Source organism: Theobroma cacao, chromosome 5 (assembly GCF_000208745.1).
Source record: "Theobroma cacao cultivar B97-61/B2 chromosome 5, Criollo_cocoa_genome_V2, whole genome shotgun sequence".
Lineage (NCBI taxonomy): Eukaryota > Viridiplantae > Streptophyta > Magnoliopsida > Malvales > Malvaceae > Theobroma > Theobroma cacao.
Genome location: NC_030854.1, coordinates 30,381,762 through 30,404,599, shown reverse-complemented (window position 1 = coordinate 30,404,599; position 22,838 = coordinate 30,381,762). Strand labels below are relative to the sequence as shown.

Sequence of the window (22,838 nt, the reverse complement as noted above, 5' to 3'; positions counted from 1 at the left end):
ATGCATGAGTATCGTCTTCCCGGAGACACGTTCCAAGAATGGGTTATCTGCAAGATCAAAGACACCTCTCGTTCTCCACATGATGACTATTCTGATTCTATTTGGGAGAAAGAGTTGTTCGGAAAATTATTGTTGCCGCATTCAGATGAGAATTATGATCATCAAGACGAATATCAGTCTCAGATTCAGTCATCTACTGTTTTCAATTATGGAAATCTACCAAGTTTTGAAGTTGATCAGCTACTAGATGACGACCCTTTTAAAGAGGTGGACCAGCTATTGGAGATCAACGACAACAATCAGATTCAAACTCAGTCATCCACCGTTTTTAATAACGGAAACCTACCGCGTTATGAAGTTGATCAACTACTGTATGCACATGAGAAGGAAGTATCAAAAGATGATGACCCTTTTAAGGAAGTGGACCAGCTATTGGAGATCAACGACGACAATCAGATTGCTGATTACCCCTTCAAGGAGATGGAGCAGTTACTGGGAATGAACGACAATGATCCGATTGCTGACGTAGATGAGGCATTGGCCACGATGAATTCCTATTATTTGCAGGATTTACTCGGCTAGATTCAATCGAAATAATTTTACTTTTGTTCTTTTGTCTAGAATTGATTCTTTTTGTTTTCTTCTTTCAAGTTGTAAAGATCTTTTTCATGAGTTGAAATGAATAGAATGTTATTATCATTGATTATCAACTACTTTAGATTTATTTTTTAAACTGGTTCTACCTGTTTGAATATTTGAGTAAAATTTGGTACTCTGACACAATATTCAACTGCAACTCATTGTTGCATGTTGGTGTGCATCTGTAGAAGATGATGAATCATTGTCAACTAGAAAACAAAATGCATAACAGAAGGAAAGCCGATGGAAATCGCATGAAGCTAAGCTTTCATTTATGTAGAGGCAAAATATATAGAGCTCGTGGTCGATATATAATCAGAACAAAAGACGGTGGCAGGTAGCCATTAATTATGAGCAAGAAGCAGTACCTAACCAAAATTTCAAACAAAAGAAATAATTTAAGCTCTACTTTGGACATCCTACCAGCAACTGATAATTACATATGTAGCAACTTGATTTCTCGTGGTCTATGTATTATGCTCAATCATTTGGCGTTCCAGAACTAGGGGTGAATATCTGACCAACTGCTTCCAGTGCAGAGACATTCCAACTCTCAGCATGCCTAACAATCTGCAAAGAAAATCATCTCATAGTGAACAATCATAAATGATGACATTCATGGTATACACAGTAAATCAACTAAAGAGAAATAAAATTACTTGTGTATTTCTACAATACTCTAAACCAGGAGAAAACAGCTGACCTTGCATTTCTACAATACTCTAAAGGGAGTCATTAAGGCATAACACACAAGATAATTGAAAACAACTCAACCAGGTAATAAAAGTGCTCCTTTCTGACCTTGCATTTTCATCGACTTAACATCAAGTTTCGCACACCTATGGAAGCATTTTAGGCAGCCACCATCGCTATTACAATTCTCAATCATTTTCAGTGAAATTATTTTTCTGAAAAACAATCATTTAAAAAGTTTCAGTTTTAGAGTACCTCCAGAAGGAATCAGAGAACAGCTAACTTTAATGGTTTGATGCAGTAAAATGTTTTATTTTTCTTTTCATGTGAAATATGTTTTTCTACAATAAACTGGTTAGTACCTAAATAGATTTAGCTTGCAGTGTGAAGTGAGTGATAAGCTGCTGTTCACTGACAATAGAATAAAGTCAAATTCTAGCTCTTAAGCAACCTAATTTTCCTTGAGTTTTCAGACTAATTGGATCTTGCTGCGAATGCAAAATCAGATATTTAATGTTGGTGAAATGAAAATAATCCATAATGTTTGTTGCCAGCACAATGTTTGTTTCCACCTTGAGACCTGCATATAAATGAAAAGTACCAGCCACCATATATCCAAAATTATTGAAATCAAATGGTTAGTGACTGGGTAGACATAAATAATGACATTGGCTGCAACAAATGGTTCTTTTCCTCGAAAAGCATGCTAATTAGGCAATCTTTAAACATCTTAGTTATTATTTTTTTCTTTTTAAAATAGCTACCTAACCATGGAGGATAGGGTACTTTAAACATCTTAGTTTGAATCCAATCTTACGATAAAACACGAGCAGAAACCACTGAAAATGGTTTACTCCTTAGACCAAATAAATAGTACTGAGATAAAAGCACTTTTTCCAGCCAGAGCTTATATGCCAAATCCTTTCTTATCAATTTTAGGAGAAAAAAAAATCTGTATATTATCTTCCTAAATCTTTGTTCACTATCCCCTTGGCCCAATACTACCAAGACATGCATGGAAACTTCCTGTGGATTGATGCATGGTGTAGTTTATTTTTTGGACTATGCTAACTTTTTGGGTTCTAAGTAGGAAGTTGAAGAAGATAAGCAATGAATCATTGTTGCTATCAACAGTTATAAATAGCTAAGCCTGGTGCAGTCGAGTGCTAGACCACCAATATAGATGCACTTGTTTGAATTAGAAGAAGCTTCCAACTTTCTTTTACTCCAAACAACGTTGAAATGGAAGATAGAGTGGTAAAATATGAGCGCAAGCAAGAGGACTTGCTTAACAAGCCCCCTTCACTAGGAAAATCCATTTGCAAACCTCTCATCATCCTCTAATACATTGAAGTTTGGACGCACAAATCACCATTGCCTCCCTCTCATCCTTATCCGCCATCGCAAGCCTTGCTCTGCCCATATCACATTGACCATCTCCATCTTCTCTTAGGTTTTTATATTTCTAACATTATTACATATAATCATTATATCAAGGAAACATCTTTTAAACTGATCCAATAACTTTCTGAATTTAGCAACTATTCTAGAAAACTTAACCTTAAATTATTGGAAATAAGTGATTTTCATCTGTTATTATGATTTTTTTTTCAATAAAGAAAATATTATGACCCAAATCAAAGAATTTTACTCAAACATCATCTCCTTATTATCACTCGAGTTAAATTCAAATGACAATCACTTCAAATTATATATATATTTGCTCAGCCAAAATATAAGTTGCATTAATAAACTGCATAAAGCAGTAATATTTACAAGCACTACATAGTGCTTATAAAAGCCACTAGCATAGACAAGTGTAGACAGTACGCTCTTGCTAGTAGACGTGAATCACATAGGCTAAACAAGGTTTATAACAAAACTGAAAAGCTTGTAGTTAAAAGAGATGCTTAATTAATAACTTGAGAGCCACCAAAAACTTAAGAGCTACAACCATGCTGAAACATCAAATCCTTGTCAACTCCATGCTTAGAGGTTTCCTTCTTGTAAAGTGTGTAAATTGGTGACACAACCAAGTGATTGCAAAAATTTTCTGGATGGGCCCGTAAAGTGATTCCTCACCATTCTAGTTTTTATAGAGCTTCCCATTCCCCTGATATTCCGACACAGAGTGCACCTTGTTTGAAGAAGATATGGTCATTCAACAGCTGAACAGAATAATGAAGCCCAACAATTAAGCAGCCATTTCCCACACACAATGACATTCACACAACGAAATCATCATCAACAGCCATGATTATAGCTCTATATCTGAAGCTTATATACAGAATCAGGTAGAGCTATTTGAATAGTTAAAATTTCAAAAACTTCACTTGTGGCAACACTCATGATACTCTCATTCAAACATGATTCTACGAAAAATCCTAGAGCCTTCATTGTAAATTCTCACTTAAATCTATATATTTTTTTATTTATATCAACTAAGCCCTCAAAACTTATTATTTGATGTTAATTTGGACAGAAATAATCATACATGCTTATTTTTGCACATGCTAATTTTGGTGGGTGCATATGCTGCAGATATATGGCCTTGGCAAGAGGGTATGGATGGGGAAAAAGGAAGCAAAGAAAGCAAGAGGGTATAGAAGGAAGCAAAGGAAGAGCCAATGCAATGCTTGAAGACTCTGGAAGGAGAGCTTGAGGACAAGCTGTACTTTGGGGGAGAAGGCATTGGGTTCATGGATGTGGGACTTGTGCCCTTCACCCCTGGTGGAAACTTCAGCATAAAGGCAGGGTGCCCCAAGCTTCCTACATGGGCCAAAAGGTGCAAAGAAAACGAGAGCGTGTCCAAAGCACTCTCTCATCCTCACAAGATTTATGGTTTCTTTTTGGAGCACAAGGAGAAACTTGAATTAAACTAATTACTACAAGAATAAAATAAACCAATTTCACTTTGATATAAACTCCTTCAAACTGTTGTAAGTGAGCTAAAAATTAAAATAAAAAAAAAAGTCCCAAATCCCAATAAACCATGCCTTGGATGCAGCTTTGCTAATCTAAGAGAATATAGGCTGAATATACATTTCTCTTTAAGCTACATATATCATTATGTTTCTTTGATTGTGAACACTGAAGTCAAGTGGCTTTCATTGTGTTTCTTAGTACTACTATCTTACATCTTTTCACTTCAAACTGAAAAGGTAAAATGTGAGCCAAAACAAAAAAACTTGAAAGGCAAAAATATTCATCCTCCAATTAACCTAACATTGTTTAGAAAGCATGAGTGGACACTAATATTGAATTGGGAAGGGTAGGGTGAGATTTTAGTTATGAAATGACAAGTTTAAGGCATAAAGTTTTCTTTGGTACTAAAATGAAGAAAAAATTAAAGAGAAAAAGAGTGCACACACATGACAGTGCACTTGCACTACTGGTTTGCTGTTAATAACATCAAAATGCAAACTTTTGTTTCTTAAAAAGCAAGAAACTAATTAATACTATAAAATAACCTAAATAATCTAAAATATCCTAAACCAATATATAAGTATTACAATTGACCGCAAAAAATTATAATGAATAAAGAAAATAAAATCTTAAGTTATTTAGTCCCTTAGGGTAGCTTCTTTCCATCCTACAAGACATAGACTTGAACATGTTCTTTTGTAAACTAGATGAACACATTGTTTATCAAAATTAGACATGTTACATTATTTTGCTTGTTATTTATAATTCCTACAACTGCTCACTCCACACACCTTCAAGACTTATAGAGATGTAAGGAGGGAAGCAGGGAGGTTCAATGATAGGCCTGGTGTACACCACAGCTGCTCAAACAATAATTCATCTTATACATTAAGCTAGGAAGGATATCCATGAGAAAGAATTTCAAACACAAATTTGCATTTAGTATGATAGAAATAGATTGTACAGATATATCTTACAAAATTTAGGAATTAGAATCACCTGGCTTGTCCTTTCTCTGCCAATATATAGTCAACACTTGCTCAATTTGAAGACTCACAAAGTCCAGCAACATTAATTAATCAAACCTGATATAAAGGAAGCAGTAATATCATTCAAGGGGCAGCTAGACAACCAAGTATGAGAAGAAAATTTTGACAATGCAATAATTAAATGTCGGATATTTTAAGGATGATAATCGTGATAATGATGTCATCCACTTATATTTCCTTCTACACCATTTCAGCTACCCTGACAATCCAATTAAATAGGTAAGATAGCATGGAGGGATGGCTTTAATGTTTTGAGTTATATGCCAGGATCATGTCCTCTGACAACTAGAACTGTGGCACTTACGATGCATGGTTTTCAGCATGCTGAACTAAAGACTGACAGCACCAAGAAAACTAGAAGTAAGATTCAGCTGCATCAACATATCTTTGCAACTTGACCTCTATAGGTCCTGCCAATGGGAGCTGTGCACACCAATTTAAATATAAAATTCTACTAAAAAGATCCCAAACTCAAAAGCTATAACCTACGGAGAGAAGCTCATTTGCAAACCAGCCTATATCACAACATTTCTCGGCAAAAGTTTTTACAGCATATAACTCACTAAGGGCAATTAGTTTAGAAAGTAAATGATACAAAGCCATCTTCCATGTAAAGGATGGAAATGGCTCAATATGTGCAAATGCACTTCAAAACTCTGAGTAAAATCTACTATACAGTTTGTACAAATATAAACATATGCATAAACTAAACAGCAAATAGACAGCAAATCTAAGTCATTTGTATCAGTCCAAACTCCAAATGTTTATGGAAGTATCTCAAGAATTCAAGAATTGGGGGCTATAGTTTCAATGCACCAGAAACCTCTTAAGACCAGATCAATCAAACTAAGAAGAGTGTGTGTGTGTGTGTGTGTGTGTGTATCCAGGCAGAAATAATATTTTACCTATACTCCTTTGAAAGCAGAGTCAAATATGACTTCAGCATAAGACCTCTGTTGAGCTTCAAGTGGAAACCACTTTGTCTATACACCTGGACTTCTCCAGAGCTTCAAATAGAGTTAACAAGTCACCAAAATACTCCTTCCATGATCTCTAATAAAATGCCAATTTATCTCCTGTTTCAACAAATAAACCTTTTCCTTCCACCTATTAAAAAATAATTTGAAATATTTCATCAAGCTAACTAAATCATCATCTTAAGACAATACTAGCTAAAAGCCACCATATATAATGCAAAATAAATCATTTATCCACCAACTAATGCTTGAACATATTATTTAGTAAAATTAGATGAACATAGACTTGAACATATTGTTTAGTAGAATTAATGAACATACTTTTTATCAAAATTTGACATGTTAATTGAACCCAAACAAAAAGACATGCTACATCTTTTTTTTTTCTTGAAATAGATAATTCCTACCACTGTTGACAACAAGCCCCTTCAAAACTTGAAAAGGGGAGTGAGGCAGAGAGAGGCTTATATGTAAAGTTTAGGCATATACCACAATTCATGCAATCATGCATTCATGCTTATACATTCAGCAAGAAACGATTTTACATGAAATACAAATTCCAACCACAAAGTTGCATTGAACTTAGCACAAAAGATTTTTTACGTAAATCTCAAACATCAAATTGGAATTAGAATCACCTGCTTCGCATTTTCTCTTCCAACATAGGTAATACTTATTCAATTCCAAGAATACAAAGCTGGAGTAGCTCAGTTGGCTAGTGTGTGTGGCTCTTAACTACAAGTTGAAGGTTTAAGCCCTTCATCTAGTGTAATTACTTTATGTACCCAAAAAAAATTCCAAGAATCATACGAACAGCCAGAAATGGCAAAAATTTCCTACCAGCAGCAATTGCACCAACCTGAACAAATAAAGGAGTCAGTTATATCATTCCAGGGCAGCAAAACCAACTGACAAAATTGAAGAAGAAAGTTATGATAATACAACAATTAACATAGGTATCTTGTTTAAGGACAGTAATGGTGATAAGTGAGGTGCGATCATATCATCCACTTGCATTTCTTTCCACACCATTTCATCTAGACTAGGAATCCAATGAAAAAGGGAAGAAAGTGGGGGGAGGTATCATTCAAGGGCAGCAAAACCAACGAACAAAATAGAAGAAGAAAGTTATGATAATACAACAATTAACGTAGGTATCTTGTTTAAGGACAGTAATGGTAATAAGTCAGGTGCGATCATATCATCCACTTGCATTTCTTTCCACACCGTTTCATCTAGACTAGAAATCCAATTAAAAAGGGAAGAAAGTGGGGGAAGGGATGGCTTTCACATTCTGGGGTATCCGTCAGCATCAAGACTTGTTTTAATAGACTCAATTTCAGTCCAACATATGATGCATGAATTTAAAGTTGACTGGAACAAGAACTGACAACATCAAGAAAACAAGAACTGAGATCAGCTACAGTAACATAATTACACGGCTTTGCAACTTGACCTTTGTAGAGCCAGCCCCATGTACGCTGTACAAAGCAAATTTTAATACAAAATGCTAATAAAAAGAACCTGATGTTCAAAGCGAGAACCTATCCAGAGAAGCTCACTTGCAAACCAGGCTATATCATAACAGTTGAGAGGCACACAAGTTTACAGCAAAATCATTATAGGCGAATGAGTTTTAACAATAAATGTGAGTACCAGCAGTGAACCAAAGCGATCTGTTTTGCAGAGAGCAAAGGCTTAATATGTGCATAGTGCACCTCATACCTGTAAGTGCAATATACTAAACAGCACATAGACAGCAAACCTAAGTCATTTCTCAAGAATTCAAACTTGAGCACTATGGTTATAATCCACCGAAAACCTCCTAACATAGATAATCAAACAAAGAAGAGCATGAGATGCCCACAAAAGATAAATACACAAAAAACTATAGTAAATACTTCTCTGGAAGAGAAAAATATTTACCTGCAGAGCTCCTTTGAAAGCGACTTCAAATTGTTACTCCAGTATAATACTCAAGACCTTGGGCATGACACAAAACAAAAACCACTTTTTAATGCACCTTGACTTCTTCAGAACTTCAAATAGAATTCAGAAGTCACCTCAGTAATGCACTTTGTTTAAGAAGATCACTTCCTTCCATGATCTCCAATAATAATTTTAAAGGAGGCCCTGTTATCTTCAGATAAGTGCAAATTCTCTGCTGTCTCAACAGATAACTTTTGTCTCTTCCACCTATCAAATAATAACCAAAATATAAAATTAAGCAAACAAAAATCATAATCTCAAGGCAGTACCAGATAAAATTAATACATACATATGTGTGTGTGTGTGCGCGTTTGTATGCGTTAAATCTTTTTTCCAGAAACAAATGCTTAGCTTGCATGTATTCCATCAACCAATTAGACATAGTCCCACGACTAAACTCATTTGCATGAATAAATCCAGAAACTTCAAGTAATAAAGCATTTTATACCACAACTCAGCAAACTTGCTGAGAACTAAAAATATACAGGCAAGGCAAAAGTCTAAACAGGGGATGCAGAGTTTTCATACAGGTAAATAGTTAAAAAAAAAAAAGGAAGTGAAACATAGCAAATAATTCAGTTCACTAAAAGGAATTTCAGCATCCTTTTCCATTTAGTGGGCAGCACAACCAAAGCAATACCTAGAGCAATCATTGTGGAATAATGTCAAAGTATCATTACCAAAAAAAAAAAAAAAAAACACCCAACAGTAAATATTGTTAGTGCCACAAGTCAAGAACATCAGATAATACTTGTTTTGTTACTAAATTTACAAATGAATGATGGTTGTCCACATTTCAATTAAATATTTAGGAAGCCAATTTTATGGTACTATCATTTGTTACAACTAAGAAAACTGGGGTGATAAGCAATAGAAGGACAAAATCACTACTGACCCAAAAAGAATAATTTGTTACCAGCACAAAGTGCCATTGTTAGCTAAAAACCATTTTACCACTGCAGCTACTACTGTTTCATTTAGAAGCTCTAATAAATAAGGATAAAAATTGGCTCAACAGTATTAATATTACCAGCAGAATGACAAATCAAGTTGTAAAATACTGCCTTGATTCCTAATGCAAAAGAAATGAATGTAATGGAAACTTACAAGAGACTCTTGCACACCTTACATCTGTAAGAATGTTAGCATTTCTACTGTAGCAGTCTTTCAAATGAAGCCACTTTCCATGTTTTGTTTGATGATCTTCACAAAGCCTGACTTATTTCATAAGTAGATTGATCTTCTCCATTTACTGACAACAGGTCCACCAACATGTTTGCTGTGGATGCATCAGTAGAAAATCCTTTACTAGCCATTTCGTGAAGAATTTGCATAGCTCTCAACATATCATTGCTTTGAAGAAATCCCCGAATTGTAATATTGTAAGAGATGCTATTTGGCAAACAATCATCTACTTCCATCTTCCTAAAAAGGTCATATGCTTTTTCAGGGAATCCTTTGTTGCAAAGTCCCTTGATCATTATGTTATATGTCGGAAGGGTAGGCTTTAACCCAGTGACAAAGATGTTAGAAAATAGTTCCCATGCAACTTTATGTCGACCAGCTTCAATCATGCCATCAATTAGGATATTATAATGGACTATATAGGGTTCCGTTCCACTGTTTTGCATTGCTTGAAATAATCTCAGTGCCTCATCAATTCGACCATGTTTGCATACGCCATCTAACAAAACTGAGTAAGTCATTGAATTTGGAACTTGACCACAGGAACACATATCCTCAAAGAGTTCTTGTGCATCCAAAAGCCTCCCTACTTGGAACATGCCACTCATAAGAGTGGTATATGTAGCAATGTCAGGAGTTGGTCCTTTTTGAGTCATTTCATGAAAGAGTTTTAGTGCTTCATCTATCCTGTTGGTTTTGCAATATCCATTGATCATAATGTTGTAACTAAATACATTAGGCTCACAACCACAAGTAAGCATCGAATCAAAAACCTTTCTCGCCTCATCCATTTCATTCCGCAAACGATAACCATTTATCAATTCACTATACGTAACAACATTAGGCTGAATACCACTACGAGTCATTATTTCAAATATACCAAGAGCCTCAGAAACCTTCCCTTCTTTACAAAGTGCGTCGACCAATATATTGTAAGTGACAACATTTGGTTTCAAATTCTTACAATCCATTTCATTGAATAATCTCATTGCATCATCCCACCGGCCTGAACTACACATTGCTCGAATTAATGAACTGTATGTGACAACATCTGCTTGAATGCCTTTACCTTTCATTTCAGAAGCAAGGTCCAAAGCCTCGGTTATTAACTTATTCTTACAAAGGCTATCAATGACAGCACTAAAAGCTACAATGTCAGGCTGGAAACCTCTTTCTTCCATTTTCCTCAACATTCTAACAGCACCACTAGTATCGCCTATTTTACAAAATCCATTAACTATAATCGTATAAATATACAAATCAGGTTGATACCCTGTTAGAACCATCTCATTAAACAATCTAGCTGCTTGAGCAACTTTATGTTCCATGCAAAACCCTTTAACCAATGTAGAGAAAGTAACTAAATGCGGCTTATAACCAAGCTTCAACATTTTTCCCAAAACTGAAAACCCAAAATCCACGCGACGCAAATGACAAAAGCAATTAATTAAAATGTTGAGAGTATAAGCATCATGGATTATTCCTAACAACTCCATTTGTTTGCAAAGAGAAACAACAATGGCATAATGTTTCATTCCCACAATTGCCCCCAACAATTTATTGAATTCCACAATACAAGGCCTGGGAGAAGCATGAGCCAACAGATTAAACAAAGTGAGGGCATCAACAATATTATGAAACTCGTACTTTTTTCCATTTCCCTTGGCAGGTTTCTTAAACGTTTTGGTGCTAGCAATGCTACTAAAAGGAGAAGAAGAAGAAGAAGAAGACAAGAAGTGAAAATAGAAGGGACGCTTTTGTACATGAAGAACTGAATGAAGGCTACCGATTTGTTGAAGATGATAAAGAAACGCAGTTGTTTTCCACAGCTTCCACTTCATCGTCTGGTTTTTTTGGCTTCCAACTTGAAAATATGGTTCGGCAGCTTCGGTTTGTTGCAGTGAGGAGAAGCAAGGGTTTTGGGTTTTTCTGCTTCCAATTCACTGTTTCTTTTGCTTTGTTTTATTATTATTATTCTCATTATTATTTATGAATTAATATTCGATGGCCTGACATTGTTCTCTCAACTTTTCCACACAGCATCCTTTTTATTTTTCATTCAGTGATTTTAATTTTGTTTAGTAAAATTAATTTTCAAATTTAAATAAATTAATTAATTTGAAATTTTAAAAATATTTTAATAATCTTATTAAATAATTAAATTAAATTCACATCACTAAACAACTTAATAAGATAGAGAAATCTAATCTTAACTATTGAGAACTCAATCCAATCTTTAACTTCATTGTATTCTAAGGTGTTAATAGTTCAAAATTCTTAAGCACTAAACTAACTCGTAAAACAAAATAGAGTAAAAAAAATTAATTATTTAGTAAGAATAGAACAAGACATAAATAATTATTATGTAGTTATTGAATGAAATTAATATTTTAATATATTTTAATATTTAGTTAGTAAAAATAATTTTAGAATAATAAAAACAAAAATATGCTATTAAAAAAATAAAATACTTTTTATTATACTTTATGATTTTTAATATAAAATATTATTTTTAATAATTTATTGAAATTATTAATAATTTTTTATTAAAACTCTACCATGATTATTTATTTTTATTTTTATTTTATTTTATTTTTTCTTCATTTTTATTTGTTAATATGTAAAATATTTATAATTTATAATTTATTTAAAGTGTAAATAATTTATAATTAAAACTTTTAAAATATTAATAATTTATTTCTATAATTATTTAGCTTGCAATGAAAATATTAATTTTTTAAAATTTATATAAGATATTAATAATTTAGAATTAAAATACTAATAATTTACTTTTAAATTTTATAATTTATAATTAAAATATTAATATTTTTTGTAAGTCAGTTAGATATTAATAATTTATATTTTTTAATAAGTTAAATTAGTAATTTTATAAAATGGCTTACGGTATTTTTACCATCCAAAAAATGTTCGTGACTTTAATATAGAAAAATAGAGAGTTCCTCCGAAGCAAACCTTTGGTAAGGATCGGAGTAACATATATAATCTTAACCTAGCTATGACAATAGATAAATGTGAGGTTCGGAGTCGCACCTTGAGGCTTAAGCTTTTCCGACCCAAGTGCGTATAATACTACATTCGCAAATGATTTGCAAATGCATCTCAAGATGGCCGATATACAAATATGCCTCAAATGACATGTCCACTCTACTCTACTGCTTGCTTTTAAAGAATTATACAGGTACAATTTTATCAAACCTCAATTGGAATCCTTCCCTCTCCTTTTCTCACTTCACACAAAGTTAAGACCATATTCCCCTATAAACATATTCATTTCCAAAACCACAGAAATAAATAATATTGTGAATCTACGTGTGTTAGAAAGGAACCAAGGTCTCCACATTTCATGGCTTCAATCGCTGCTGCACTTCCTCAACAAGTTTACTTCTGGGAATCACTTCCTCCTCCGTGGTTTCAATGTTCTTCAATTTCACAATCCCTTCATTCAGCTCTCGCTCCCCCACGATAATCATCCAAGGGATCTTTGAGTTTATGGCATATTCAATGTGCTTCATCACCTTTTTATGTACCTTGTATTCTGCTTTAACATCTACATCCCAGAGCTCGCTAACCAGCTCCGCAGCTATGGATAGTTTATCCCCGAGGACAGCCACCAACAATTGGGTTTCTGTGGCTCGGACTGCCTGCCAATGCACCCCAATATAAATTACATTTAGTGCTTCCCACAACATGTGGAGTGCTGGTAGGATCCATTAGTTATTATAATCAATATTACTACGAGCACATGTAATAATTATGAGACCCATTCTGTTTCAAAAGCAGTCCACATAATTAGAGCGGAATCAAAACTTGTGGCCACCGCTCACCAGACTCTAAATTTATAAGGAATCAGAATAAATAATTCATTTAACAAGAAATTGAGGAAGGGAAATGAAAATGCAGATAGGAAGAGACGTTAGGAAGAAGACAGTCTAACAGGAAATTCTAATATATTTGTTTACGAAAAAAGAATGACCGATAGGATAACAAATCCCATATAACATGTGCAAAGTAAAACGATCCATATAACTAAAATGAAAATCCTTTAGCATAGCTCTCAATCAGAAAGAAATCAACATAATTAACAGTAGCTCCAATAGTTGAGAGAAATGTCAAGGTTCGTAAAAAAGATGACATTAAAGCTGCATGGAATAATGCAATACACAAGTGGATATGCAAAATAAAGATTGCTCTATATCCAAGATGACAGCTTCATAACAGCACGGAATGTGAGAATATATGACAAAGAAATGGATGCAGGAAGTCAGTTTGAATTCCTACCATTACCCAGGATAATTACACAACTCATTCAAGCTTGACCCATGGAGTGCTAGAGCTAGATGACCAGTCAGACTGGTACCCACTCCGGGCACAGCAGATTGAAGGAACAAACTTGGGTTGTATCCATTTAATAAACTTTGGTAGGATATAGCAGCAAGATGTTCAAACCACTGATTAATCCCCAAAAAACTTATTTTGATATCCAATGACAAAACTATCCTTGCATTACAAGACAAACTTCATCATCTGATGAGTAAGAATAGACAGATAACTTTCCAACCTTCATCATTCTTTTGACATAACAATTGAAGCTTTCACCCAGTCAATATTTTTCTCAATTTGAAAATTCTCAGACTTCAACATGTTACTTATCAAAATTAGATGAACATATTATTTACAAGATTAGATACATTACATCTTTTTTTGCTTGATATCTATAATTCCTACCACTCCTCACCCAATGCGCTTTTGAAACTTAAAACGAAGCAAGCAGGCAACAGAGAGATGGAGAGTGGCTTAAGTCTGGCATATAACACAGCAGCTAAGACATAATTCATGTTTACACATACAGCTACAAAAGATTATCCATGAAATGAAAATTTCAAATACAAATTTGTACACAATATAACAGAAAAGATTCTATTGATATATTCTAAACATGTAGGTTAGGAAGGAAAAAAGTCACCTGGTTCTGTGCTTTCTCTTCCATTATAGTCAATACTCGCTCAATTCCAAGACTCATACCAACAGCAGGCACCTGCTTTGTGCCAAAATTTCCTATCAGATTGTCATAACGTCCACCAGCACCAATTGATCCAACCTGAATATAATAAGTCAGTCATATCATTCAAGGGTCAGCTAAACAACCAACACATTAAAAGAAGAGAGTTATGCCAATGAAATAATTAATGTAGGTGCCATATTTGGGGATGAAAGGTAATAAAGTGAGATGGGATTGTACCATCCACTTGCTTGTCTTTCCATAACATTTCAGCTAACAGTTGCATGTTTCAACAGGCCCAGCCTCAGTCCTAAGTTATAATGCATGATTTTACAGCCCCTAAAACTAAGAACTGATAACACCAAGAAACATGTTACACGGCTTTGCAAGTTGCACCTTCATTTATTTAGGGCCTGCACCAAATGAGAAGTGCACAACAAGTTTTACAACAAAATGTGACTATTAAAAGAACCTACTCCCCGAAAGCCAGAAGCTATTAAAAAAAATGACATGGGGGATCCAAAGCCACCATCAAGCAGAGGAAAAGACTCAACATGTGCAAAGTGCCCCTCAAACCAACTAGTAAGTCAAATCTACCAAACAGCAAATCTAAGTCATTTACAACAGTCCAAACTCCAAAATTCTATAAAAGTATCTTAAACAGTCAAACTTGAGCAATACGGCTAGAGCCTACCATAAAGCTCTTAACATATATTAATTAAAAAAAAAAAGCATAGTACTGAATTCCTGTGAAAGATATATAGGCAAACATTTGAAAACCCTCAGGCAGAAATAATATTTACCTGCACTCCTCCTTTGAAAGCAGCTTCAAATATGACTCCAGTATAGTAATCAAGACCTCTGGCAAGACTCAAATCAAAAACCACTTTGTCTATGCACCTTGACTTATCAAGAGCTTCAAATAAAACTGACAAGTCACCTAATGCTTCTTTAGAGGCATTGTGTTTAAGAAGCTCAGTACCCTCACTTCCTCCCATAATCTTCGATAATAATTCCAAAGGAGGTCCTCTTATCTTCACAAAAGTGCCAATTTTGTCTGCTGTCTCAACAGATAACCCCTTTTCTTCCACCTATCAATTAATAATTTGAAAGATATAATAATTCAAAATGAAACCATCATCTAAGACAATACTAACTAAAAATCAGGATATATGCAACATAAATCATTTATCCAGCACTAAAAGAAAGGAAACTTGACAAATTTCTAACTTTCCAAGAATGCACTTTCCAGTAGAACATAATAAAGGCACAAAAGACAACAACATACACTTAGCCACTGGATTCTGCTTTCCGTAACTGGCACTCTTGTTCTAGGCAAGCAAGAACAGAAGATGCATGAATGAACATTGAACAATATAGCTAGCATGCAAAGTTTAGAACTAATAAATTTTTTTTTTGTTTTAAATGACAGCAATCAAAGGGACACAGTCTTGCATCCAATGTTAGTGATCAACATTAAATGGACTAACATGCATATTTGAGAATTGCCTATACCCATTAACTGCACTTGAGAAAATGAGTATTGAATTAAAAAGTGTTAAAAATTTTGTTACAAAAAAAAAAACAGTTAGTATGATAAAAATTCATAAATCAAGAATAAATAATTGAACAGTGGTATATATACATTTTTTTCTAAGAGCTGTAAGTGGAGGCATACAGATTTTGAGGCTTAGGTCCTTACCATTTCCTTTTTAACTTGCTCAAAGGATTGTTTGTCTAGTTTGTCAATACTTGAACAAATAGTTCTAAATTTTGCTGGTGGCACACCGCAGATTTCCAGCACTCCATCCAGTAACTTTCGGTGGTTCAATTTTATCTGTCGAGAGCAAATAAAAGGAAATTAACCAATTTAGAAAGTACTTCGAGCATCTTTAGAACCACAACATGAAAGTAAAAGAGAAAAAAGCATAATGCCACAATATGCCAGGATAATGTGACTTTGACATCAAGACTGTACACTAACTAGTGAAATTAAATGCCTAGACTGAACCAACCATACAGAAATTGAAAAAATGAAACATCCAATATAACTGCTATGCCATCATGATTTTAAGAAATTAGAATAATGCAAAATGTCAAATTCAGGTATACAAGCCAGTACAAGTGCATCTGCCAAAATTGCAAGTTTAGTATCACAAACCAAACAACATGACAGGTAGCATTAATTACATCAACAAACTGAAGATGCTATACAGATAGGAATATGGTTACAATGATTTACCTCATAGTCCCCAATGTTTAGTGAATTGAGTACTTCAGACAAAATTCTAACAACCTCGAAGTCTGGTCCCATCTTTTCATATTGGCCAGCAATATCAAAATCACATTGATAAAATTCTCGATATCTTCCTTTAGATGGGTTATCCCTTCTCCAAACCTTATCTATGTGGTACCTTTTAAATGACGTGAGACCATTCATGGCCACATACCGAGAAAATGGAACGGTTAAATCATATCGTAGAGAACAAAGCTCTCCACCCTGTAAACAAATATTAACAATAAGTTAGTGCCCACAACTAAATAAACAATACATGTCGATTCTCTTAATGGAACAGCCAGAATCAACAAATGTCTAGATCGTTGATCAAATGAATTTTCTAAATAAAAAGCAAATGCAAAAAGAAAATATAACTTCATTAGAATGGACCAATTCTGACTAACTAACCTGGTCTGCAAGATCATAAATCAACTTCGAATCCTCTCCATATTTTCCAGTAAGAGTCTCCTTCAATTCAAAAGCAGGAGTATCCAGGGCTGTGGCACAGTGCCTCTCGAAAACTTTTGTTATAATAGAGAAAGCTTTCTTTCTTATTGCCATTTGCTCTTTAGCAAAATCACGAGTACCCTAAAAACAAAAGCTAAGAACACTTAAACATTCGACTTACGAATGACGCACAAGATGATGGCATTATATTGGTATTGAACCTTTTCTTTCTAGATGATTATAATATCAATGAAAATAAACCAACCAACAAGTAACTGCTCTACTTCTACTTTTAAACATAATTTAAACAAATTATGCCTATAGGTAAAAGAAAACAAAAATTATGGTTTAGCTTTTACCTTAGGAGTCTTGGGGATTCTTCTACTTTCATTGCTCTCCAAAATCTCCTTCATCTTCTTCAACAAACCATCAAACTCCGGGCTTTTCGGATCTAAAAATGATAAAAGATCCTCCACTACTTTCTCTAACCCTTCTACCATACTCATCACACTATCCTTAATCACCTCGACAATAAAACTAGTTCCCTTCCCCAACAAAATTTTCTTCTTCTTCTTCTTTTCCACTTTCACATTCCCTCCATCAGCCTCTCCTCCTTTCCCACCACTCTTCTCACTTAAAACCTCCCCACCTTCAAGCACGAAAAATGCAGTCACTGCCTCCCACGCAACAATTTTCCACACGATTCCCAAAACCATATCCACCTCCTTCACCAACTTCAAATAATCTTTCTCAAGCCCTGCCTCCACAGCCAATTGGACCCCATTTCTCAAACTTTCCTCACTTAAACAATCCTTTTCAAAGATACCCTTTATACCCTCAATCCCAACTGAACCCAAATTCAACCTCACTCTTTCCAAACTACTCTCCCCTAAATTCCTCAACTCAAACCCCAAATGCAAAACTTTTCCCCCCAACTTATCGCCCGTATTCGAAACCACCCGAATAACAGAATGCAAACTCTTAACCGCTTCCCTCACATTTCCATTAACAACAGGAATCTTAGAAAACGAATCAATGTTAATTTTATCATCACCTTTATTAGAACTTGCCACCAACTTGGAGCCGTTGAGTAAGACTTTGATGTCGCTAGCAACTCCGATATCGTCTTTGGCGACGGACCCATCGCCGGAATCGGTTAAGTCGAAGGCTGATAAGTTGGCCCTTGCGGCCTCACAGGAGAGCGCGGCTACTACCACGGCGATGGTGGATAGAGCTGAGGAGCTTTCGTCTAGAAGCTTGCATGAATCGAGTAAAGCTGACATGGCGGATCCGTCTTCGTTTACGCCCGTGGCGTGGGGTTTCTTTTTGAGAAAGTAAAAGTGAAATGTAACGGCAAAAAATAGAGAGTGTGATGTGAGGAGGAAGGAGTCAGCTGTTAGGGTTTTGGTGGGATTTTCACTTTTTTTTTCTCTTTTTCTTTTGAAATGCGTTAAAATGAAGCCAGTGTAAATTTGTGAAACATTTTCTTTTCACAATATTTTTGGCATATTTTAGAATAATTAAATGTATTTTTATTTTTAATACAAATCAATCTTATAAACTTGATTACTCTTTTGTCAACATTGTTTAATATAATTTCTTCTTGTACTATACAAAAATATTGAGCTTAATTTTTTAATATAATTTGCATAAATTGAATTTTTAAATTTTACAAGTAAAATTAATAAATTAATAAATGTCTTTTTAAGATATATATATATATTAATTGATTGACTCATTATTAAATGAACACGTATCAATTCTCTAAATTCCCTTGTAACGTTTAAAAGTTCTATTATTACTGTATTAAATGATAATTCAATAATTAAATAACCACTTTATTATATTATTGTTATAGTTTTATATTTTTAAAATATTTCTTTAATTAATTTATAAATAAAATTTAAATACTGAAGATTTAACAATAATATGCTTTTTTTCAAAAAAAATTTAAGTTCCAGTGTACTGGGAGTTAGAATGTTTTGCAGTCTTTTACCATTGCCTTTCTCTTTTACTTTATTAATTAGAGTCCATTTTTTGCATTTTTGCGGTAATATTATTTATTTTTAGATAAAATATTCTAACACTTTTAAGTTTTAATTATAATTTTACATGAATATATTAGTTTTCGAAATTTACAATTTATTTTAAAAAATATATTTCGCTAAACACACAAGTATAACCGTTAATATTTTTGTTAATTTAATAACATGATGATATTTTTAAGATAATTTTACTCTTTATTAATTTTAAAAATTATCACTACATAAAGTATAATTTTTTATTTTAAATTTTTTTTTTTCATAAACAAAAATTCTCTCGATCCAACCAGCCTGTGGCTGACAATGCTCTCAAGGGAAGCTTGATCTAGTGCTCTTTTCCCTTGGGATGGGGAGTATTAAGGGAACACAAGCTAACAAGATTTGGTGCTCATCGGTTAGATCTGACCACAGGATAGCCGGTAGACGAAAGAGAAGGTAGAGAGATTTTTCTTTCAAAGAGTGAAAAAAAAAGGTATTTTATATATTTTACGTTTACCTGTTAATGCCATTTACACTTTAAAACAGATTATACATTTCGAAAACTAATGAATCCGTGTGAAATTATGACTAAAACTTAAAAATGTTAGGATATTTTACTTCTTATTTTTCTATTTCTTTTCTCTATAAACTCACAATTTAGAATAAAAAAGCTATTATATCTTTTTCAAACTTTTTTTGTTTTTCACTATTTACGTTATTTTTCATAATCTATCATTTTATCATCTTTTTTAGATCAAGCTTTTTCTTAATCTTTTCATAAATAAAATGATTGAGTAAAAATTATTGATTGTAACGATGGTATATCTATCTAATTTCAATATAATTCTAAATTTATAATCTTATGATAGAAGTGTACATTATGAATTATAATGATGTATTTTGATTGGATTGACATTAAAATTTTAACATGTTGACTTGGACTTATGATTGTAATTGTTTGAGTGATTATAATAAATTTTTAAAATATTATTATTTTATTTGTGTGATTGAATTAATATTGAAATTGAATTTCAAGAATTAATATTGAAATTAAATACACATATAGTAGTTAAACTTCTAAATTTTTTGTGTTCTAATCAATGATTTTCACTATATCATATAAAAAAAAGGGGGAAATACATAATTCAATAGTTGCATCATATCAGAGCATGTCTTTGGGAATGTGAAAAAATAAAAGCCAAATGTCATCATCAACAGATTCTAACAATCTGTTGTACAATGCTAAGCATTATCATGACTTGATTCACTTTCAACATTATGAAATCTTGCACCTTTCTTTGTCTTTTCTTTCCCAGAGCTCAACTGCCTGAGGCTGTAATGTGTTTTCATCAGCACTGTCTTCAATCTGCATCTCCTAAGAACTCTTCTTTTCATTATACTTAACTCTCTTGTACTTTCCCTCTTGGAACATCATTGCACTCATCTCTTCCTTAAGTCCATCAATATTAGTGTCGAATTCTTGATCAAAACCATCAAGTTGAAGATAGTTCATCCAGTCATCCTCCATCTCTACAGTATCTTGTTTCTTCAATTCTTGGCATCCCTCGCCCCCATTGCAGATAGATTCCTCATCTTCAAGTTCATCAATCGAATCATACTCAATCAGCTTTGCAAGAAACCTCTCCTTCGAGTCACCTTCTTGCTTGGGTTCTTCCACTTCTTCTTCTTCTTCGCTGTCTACACTTTCACTGATCAAGGTAAATTCATTCTCTTCCCATTGACCAAAGCTAAAGTTAAATTGCATATCAAACTGATTCAACCACTTCTTCACATGATCTTTATCTTTCGTTAGCCCTGCACTCTTCACCTTCAACTGATCTTCACCTTGATTCCCACATCCACTTTTCAGCACATGCTCATTAGCTTTGTCAAACCCCAAAGACAGTCCGATCAAGCCATTGTGTTTTATGTCATCATCCTCTAACTTCAATGTCTTGCTTTCCTCACAAAGACTTGTAAGAGGATCAAGATTGGTACAAGTACGATCATCCAACTGACAATATTGTGATGTCATGAACTCATTCACCCTTCTCTTGACACTTAGTTGATCTTTTTTCAGTACTTCAGTCTCTGCCCTGAATGCCTTGTTGGTTTCATCTTCACCTGTTTTGCCATTCTTATGCACCAAGTCAATCATCTTTTGATCTATTCTCTCAATGCAATAATTCAGTTCTGAAACAGTGATGATCTCAGGACTGATTTCGCCTTCATCTTCCTTTGTCATTGATATCCCTACAAAATGAACACCACAAACAACACAACAGAGGAATTTTTAGAGGAAATATTAAGATTTTTAATGACAGCTTCATAGTTGTAAGCTGTAACCAATCCTTCTAAAATCATTAGTGCAATCCACTCCTCTAGAAAATGCAAAACTTATAACTAACATACATATTCAATCTTAAATCATCAGTGAACTACGCGAGTTGTTTTTATATGCATATTTAGTCTAAATCATTATTATAATATACACGTCTTGAAATTGTAAAACTTATAATAAATATGCATATTCAATCTTAAATCATTAGTGAACTACACGCACTGTTGTAATATGCATATTTAATCTAAATCATTATTGCTATATACACACCTTGAAGTTGAAAAACTTATAACTAATATGCATATTCTATTTTAAATTGTTGATGAACTACACGCGCTCTTTTAAGATACATATTTAGTGAAATACACGTGTCTTGAAAATACAAAATTTACAATTAATATGCATATTTAATCTTAAATAATCAATGCACAACACGTGCCGTTTTAACATATATGCTTAATTTAAATCATTAGTGCATTATACGCGTGATTTAATTCACAAGTAGAAATACTTTTAGTGAATATCACATTCAATCTAAATCATTAATAATGAAGATGTGCCATTTTAAACGCAAAATACAGTCTACAAATACAGATTATATTCAACAGAATCATAAATTAAGCAATCGAACTAATAACCAGTTCTAAGCTATTAAAGTCAAGGAGTTTTGTCCTTGCAAGACAACAGTAGTAAAGAAAATAATGATATCAAGGCAAGAGGGTGGGTTTAGGCCTGACCTCTTGTAGCCATGCGTCAAACTCGTCTCACAGCCACACTGTACGCAGCAGAATTTGCATTGTTTTCGTCACTCTCCCCTCACAAAATTTTGGTGAATTTTCCAATAAACTAAACCAATAATCCTTGATGAAAACTGGAACTAGGGTTTATAATGCCATAGGATGGCGAAAGAGGGAATTTGGCCATAAAGGGAAATGATTAGAGAAATGAATGCAGAATCCAGAAGATTTCCACTATGCCAAACCTTATTTTTGTCTTCAATTATGGTATTATATCTAACGCGGAGATTCATATTCAACTGCATGCTTATCCATCTTTCTCAATAGGTTTTTATTTATTTTCCTTCCATTTCTGTTGGTTTCATACACAGAAAAAGTTTTAATTTGTACCAAAACAAGAAGCAAATTACCATGAAATCCAAGAATTTTTTGTTTTTGGTAAAGAGGGGAGAAACAAATGGTCTTTCCCCCCAAAATTTGGCTATTGCCAGACTTGCGGAGAACAGGGAATTCATACCCCCTCTCACCCCCCCGCCC

At 33.8% G+C, this 22,838-nt stretch overlaps 2 protein-coding genes across 7 annotated transcripts; both read right to left on the bottom strand.

Moving 5' to 3' along the window:
- On the bottom strand, positions 3,058 to 11,496 carry LOC18599339 (putative pentatricopeptide repeat-containing protein At1g12700, mitochondrial). 6 transcript variants are annotated; one of them, XM_018122423.1, is made up of 7 exons: positions 9,380 to 11,496; positions 8,347 to 8,479; positions 8,210 to 8,266; positions 6,922 to 7,142; positions 6,212 to 6,413; positions 5,257 to 5,342; positions 3,058 to 3,500 (listed from the first exon to the last, which is right to left on the bottom strand). In XM_018122423.1, exon 1 carries the CDS (start codon positions 11,296 to 11,298, stop codon positions 9,478 to 9,480), a length of 1,821 nt encoding a protein of 606 aa, XP_017977912.1. In that variant the 5' UTR covers positions 11,299 to 11,496; the 3' UTR covers positions 3,058 to 3,500; positions 5,257 to 5,342; positions 6,212 to 6,413; positions 6,922 to 7,142; positions 8,210 to 8,266; positions 8,347 to 8,479; positions 9,380 to 9,477. The 6 variants fall into 6 exon arrangements, with proteins under 6 accessions (XP_017977912.1, XP_017977911.1, XP_017977914.1 ...); XM_018122422.1 differs by having other exon boundaries at positions 5,235 to 5,342; positions 8,210 to 8,479; XM_018122425.1 differs by having other exon boundaries at positions 3,058 to 3,469; positions 5,235 to 5,342; positions 8,210 to 8,479.
- LOC18599338 (histidine--tRNA ligase, cytoplasmic) lies at positions 12,454 to 18,633 on the bottom strand. Its single transcript, XM_007029267.2, has 7 exons — positions 17,562 to 18,633; positions 17,164 to 17,343; positions 16,720 to 16,977; positions 16,180 to 16,314; positions 15,281 to 15,568; positions 14,442 to 14,576; positions 12,454 to 13,119 (listed from the first exon to the last, which is right to left on the bottom strand). Exons 1-7 carry the CDS (start codon positions 18,483 to 18,485, stop codon positions 12,820 to 12,822), a joined length of 2,220 nt encoding a protein of 739 aa, XP_007029329.2. The 5' UTR covers positions 18,486 to 18,633; the 3' UTR covers positions 12,454 to 12,819.